Source organism: Salvelinus sp. IW2-2015, linkage group LG33 (assembly GCF_002910315.2).
Source record: "Salvelinus sp. IW2-2015 linkage group LG33, ASM291031v2, whole genome shotgun sequence".
NCBI classification, from domain to species: domain Eukaryota; kingdom Metazoa; phylum Chordata; class Actinopteri; order Salmoniformes; family Salmonidae; genus Salvelinus; species Salvelinus sp. IW2-2015.
Window position 1 is genome coordinate 37772913 of NC_036872.1, and position 5316 is coordinate 37778228.

The 5316-nt window shown below is 42.7% G+C and overlaps 1 protein-coding gene across 1 annotated transcript in view; it reads left to right on the top strand.

The window, feature by feature from the left end:
* Positions 1-5316, top strand: part of LOC111957393 (SEC14-like protein 2) — a 27224-nt gene that overhangs the window by 8076 nt on the left and 13832 nt on the right. The window contains 6 exon segments of the mRNA XM_023978191.2: positions 2884-2900; positions 2902-2928; positions 3478-3540; positions 3876-4064; positions 4379-4474; positions 4622-4682. Of these exon segments, the coding sequence (XP_023833959.2) occupies positions 2884-2900; positions 2902-2928; positions 3478-3540; positions 3876-4064; positions 4379-4474; positions 4622-4682 (453 nt within the window).

Consider the following 5316-nt stretch of genomic DNA (forward strand, 5'->3'; position numbering starts at 1 on the left):
TGCAGGACTCTGAAGCCAGTTTGAAATGACCACATTAGCCCACCAGTCAATGACTACGGCTGCGTTTAGACAGGCAGCCCAATTCTTTTGACCAATCAGATCAGCTCTGACAAAGATCTGACTTGAAAATATCTGATATGATTGGTCAAAGTTTGGAAAAAAATCATCAATGGTGTCTAGTCGCAGCCACTTTTGTATAGACCTTCATGCGCTTAATTGTGTTCTGTGGGTGTTACTGAGTAGGCTGATAACCATTTAATGGATGCACAGTCCATAGGTTAGGTGTAAAATATCATTAGAATATCAATACGCACAATATGCTGACGGGAAGGTGATTTTCCACAGTCCAAGTCCTGCAATAACAGCAGGGCTCTACAGCTGCAACCATTTTACTCACATATGAAGCCCAGGTATTTTGCTGTGTGACCTGGAATTTATATATATAGGACCACCAGTGTGCTAGAAAAATGAAGATTTAAGCTTTCAAATAAATTGTATTGTCACATACACGTGTTTAGCAGATGTTATTGCGGTGTAGCGAAATGCTTGTGCTTCTAGCTCCGACAGTGCAGTAGTAATCTAACAAGTAATATCTACAGTTTCCACACTATACCCTAAAATACAGTAAATCTAAGTAAGGAATGGATTAAGAATATATAATCATGTCAAGAGCGGCATTGACTAAGATACAGTGGCTAGTGTAGAGTAACAGTATATACATTGTCAGTGGCGGCATTGGACTAAATAAAGCGGCATAATATAGAAATACAAAGTACAATACATATGAGATGGGTGATGCAGCATTTATAACACTGAAATATGGTGCTCCTGAATTTCTTTGTGTGCTCCTAAATCTTTTCCTTTAAGAACATGTGCTCCTTGTAAAAAAAGGTCGGCTTCAGAGCCCTTGAAGAGCTAAACTGGTGTTGGAACCTAAATTATTTTCCAACCGTTTCAATTCTGAATGAACCGTCATTTTGTTTTTGTTCCATTCCACTGTTCCGACTGCAAAATAAAGTTCTTGAATACTATTTAATGAAGCTGCCAGTCTCCATTGACCTCATGGTCAAATCCCTGAGCGGTTACCTTCCTCTCCGGCAACTGAGTTAGGAAGGACGCCTGTATCTTTGTAGTGACTGTGTGTATTGATACACCATCCAAAGTGTAATTAATTACATCACCAGGCTCAAAGGGTTAGTCAATGTCTGCTTTTTTGTTTTTGTTTTACCCATCTACCACTAGGTGCCCTTATTTGGGAGACATTAGAAAACCTCCCTGGTCTTTGTGGTTGAATCTGTGTTTGAAATTCACTACTCGACTGAGGGACCTTTAGAGGTAATTGTATGGGTGGGGTACAGAGATGAGGTAGTCATTCACAAATAATGTTAAACACTATTATAGCAATATAGGTAATAGCATGCCATTTGGGACACAGCCACTGACTGACTACTGGCTGTCAGCTGGCCACTTAATTACCTTAGCTAGAGTATTAGATAGGCTGCTTGGCATCCTCTCCTATCTCTTCTGGGTCAGTACTTCTGGGTCAGTACTTCTGGGTCATTAATTCTGGGTCAGAACTTCTGGGTCAGTACTTCTGGGTTAGTACTTCTGGGTCAGTACTTCTGGGTCAGTACTTCTGGGTCAGTACTGCACAGTGCTGCTACTGTAAGCGGGAGGTCTGATATAAGGTTCCACAGTGGAAGGAAGCCTCAGGCAGGCGACCGGCTGCTTGTAATCTCCTAACGGACCCTTCAAGCTGGAATCCTTCATGGTGAAACAGCCACGTCTGTTTGCAATTTTACAACAACAAAGAAGTTACTGCTCTGACATCATTGCACGAGGGATAGAAGAGCAGCTGTTCTGCTGCTGTTCAGTTTGGCAACAAAAACAATAACAATGGTGGTGTGGCGGCCAGTGGCGCGGATTCCCATCTTTAATGGAGGCTAGCGATAGTCTGTTGTCATGGTGCCACAACCGGCTCTGCCCTGCTCATTGGCTGAAACCCAGAGTGAGGAATAAATGCAATGTCTGGGTATATAAAGAGAGATGGAAACCAGGGTTTCAGCCAATTCTAATTGAAGGCAGTCAATTCAGGAAGTAAACTAAAATCACAATTCAATAATAGAGAGAAAGGGAATGAGAGAAGGGACCAGAGAGAAAAAAAGGACATTCATTTTCAATGACTTCTCAATGAAGTGAAAAGTAGAAGCTATTTATTTTTAAAAGTTTGTACATTTCTGAATGTAAAATTCAAATCACATGCCTTCAATTTGAATTAGGCCCAACCCTGATGGGAACTAATTCTTCACAGTCACAGCCATAGCTGACCGAGTCAATGTGTTTCCAAATGGAACCCTGTTCCCTATCTAGTGCTCTCAAATGGCACCCTATTCCCTCTTCAGTGCACTTCTTTTGACCAGGGCCCATAAGTAGTGCACTAAATATGGAAAAGGGAGCTATTTTGGATGCAACCAGTGCCTCTCATCGTCTTCTCATGAACGAAAAGGGGACTTGGGGTCATTTCCTGTTTGTTTGCTAATAGTTGTCTGTTGATAATGTTTTTAACATTAGTTGTGGAGGACAAAGATGCTCTGTGTTTCTCAAATAGACATAATACATGTTGAATAACAGCACACACACACACACATTCCCAATCACCATCAGCTGTTATCTACAACCATAGCTATTATTCACACCCCCCTCTTTCTTCTCCTCTTCTCTCTCCCCCTTTCTCTCTGGCTCCTTCTCTCTCCCCCTTTCTCTCTGGCCCCTTCTCTCTCCCCTTTCTCTGGCCTTCCCTTTTCCCTGGCCCTTACTCTCGGCCCTCCTCTTCCTCTCCTCTCTCCCCCTTTCTCTCTGGCCCGTTCCCTGTTCTCCTCTCAGCCAGGAACTTCAATGTGCAACAAATCAGAGGCCATGCTGAGAAAGGCTAACCCTCCAGTCAACCCTCTTATGTTGTTCTTATTGAAACATATGGCTATTGTCTATCTGTTGTATATTGTCGAATGGTACCATGTTTAGATTAGCCTAGTGTACAGGGGTTATTGTCAGCCAGCCTTAACAAGCCATCTGAAATAATGTGGGGAATGCGTTTGCATGGAAAATAGCAGTGGGATTGTGTGGTCACATAGAAAGTGCTCTCACAGAATGGGTCTTCATTTAGTCTAATGCGGAACATTAAAGATCTGCATTATTAACACTTAGCCATAGGCCTACGGTACCGATTATGGTAGTGCTATTTGTAGATATCCCTTTCATGCTGAGGGGTATTTTATGCAGGTATTAGTCACTCTGGGCAGGTCTGACGATCGCACTTATCACTACATAACTCGATTGTTGTCCTGTCTGTGTGAGCGTGTGTGCGTGCCTGTGTAAGAGCGAGGGAGGGGGGCAGGGTATAAAGAAGGGGAGGGAGGGGGGAGGGTATAAAGAACATGCTGTTACATGTTAAAACTGTTCTATGGTGTTTTCTTTCAGCACCTTGACTTCAGGAAACACATGAACGCAGACACAATCACCACACAATGGCAGCCTCCAGAGGTACCGCTCTCTTGTATTTATAGTGCGTTACCGTGGTATCAATAATGTGTTATCATGGCTATTGCAGTGTGTTACCATGGTATTAATAGTGCATTACCATGGTATTAACAGTGCGTTACCATGGTAGTAACAGTGTGTTACCGTGGTATTAATAGTGTGTTACCGTGGTATTAATAGTGTGTTACCGTGGTATTAATAGTGGGTTACCATGGTCTTAATAGTGTGTTACCATGGTCTTAATAGTGTGTTACCGTGGAATTAATAGTGTGTTACCATGGTATTAATAGTGCGTTACCATGGTTTTAATAATGTGTTACCATTGTATTTGTGTCCAGGTGATAGAGAAGTACCTGTCAGGTGGGATGTGTGGGTATGACCGTGAGGGAAGCCCCATCTGGTGGGATGTCATCGGCCCCGTGGACCCCAAGGGCCTCTTCCTATCAGCGTCTAAACAGGACTTCATCAAGTCTAAGATCAGAGACTGTGAGATTCTGCAGAAGGAGTGTGAGCTGCAGTCTGAGAGGGTATGAGAGGGTTTCATTCATATGTGGAGGGCCTGGAGTTGTTCCTGAACCTACAGTATGACCTGACCAGGACAAACTCCTGGCACTAACCTTACTGAGATTAGATACAATCTCCTGGCACTAACCTTACTGAGATTAGATACCGCTAATGAAGTGTTCCTGTCTAGAATCTTTGTCATCCTTGTTGAAAACCTAGGGTTACAGATCTGAGATGACACTTTGATACTCTCTCCATCGCTCTCTCGCTCAATCTCTCTCTTTCTCTCCTTCCCTCTCTCTCTCCCTCGGTCTCCTTTTCTTTCTCTCTGCTGTAGTTGGGGAGGCATGTTGAAGCCATCACTATGATCTATGACTGTGATGGTCTGGGTCTCAAACATTTATGGAAGCCTGCCATCGAGACTTACGGAGAGGTACACACACACACACACACACACCACACACCACACACACACACACACACACACACACACACACACACACACACGCTGTTCTGTTGAATCCAGAGTGTGAATGTGATGATACTGTGTGATCGTTGTGTTGTTGTTTTACCTCTACAGATCCTGACCATGTTTGAAGACAATTACCCAGAGGGCCTCAAGAGACTGTTTGTCATCAAAGGTAAGTTTCATCACCACTAGCACAGGGTGTTTTCAAACCTCTTCTCGGGGACCCCCTACCGTTCCAGGTATTTGAACTATTCCACAGCTAGCACACCTGAATCAACTTGTCAACTAATCATCAAGCCCTTGATTATGTGAATCGGGTGAGCAAGTTCAGGGCTACAACAAACAGTGGTAAACCTACCTGTGTAGTGTGTCTCACATCTCTTTATTTAAAATATATATACAGTTGAAGTCGGAAGTTTACATACACCTTAGCCAAATACATTTAAACTCAGCTTTTCACAATTCCTGACATTTAATCCTAGTAAAAATTCCCAGTCTTAGGTCAGTTGGGATCACCACTTTATTTTAAGAATGTGAAATGTCAGAATAATAGTAGAGAGAATGATTTATTTCAGCTTTTATTCTTTCGTCACATTCCCAGTGGGTCAGAAGTTTACATACACTCAATTAGTGTTTGTTAGCATTGCCTTTAAATTGTTTAACTTGGGTCAAACGTTTCGGGTAGCCTTCCACAAGCAAAGAGAGAAGATCCTCCAACTGGGACTGCAAATAATGTCAATTAGTCTATCAGAAAGCATCTTAAAAAGCCCATGACATCATTTTTACTGGAAATTTTCCAAGCTGTT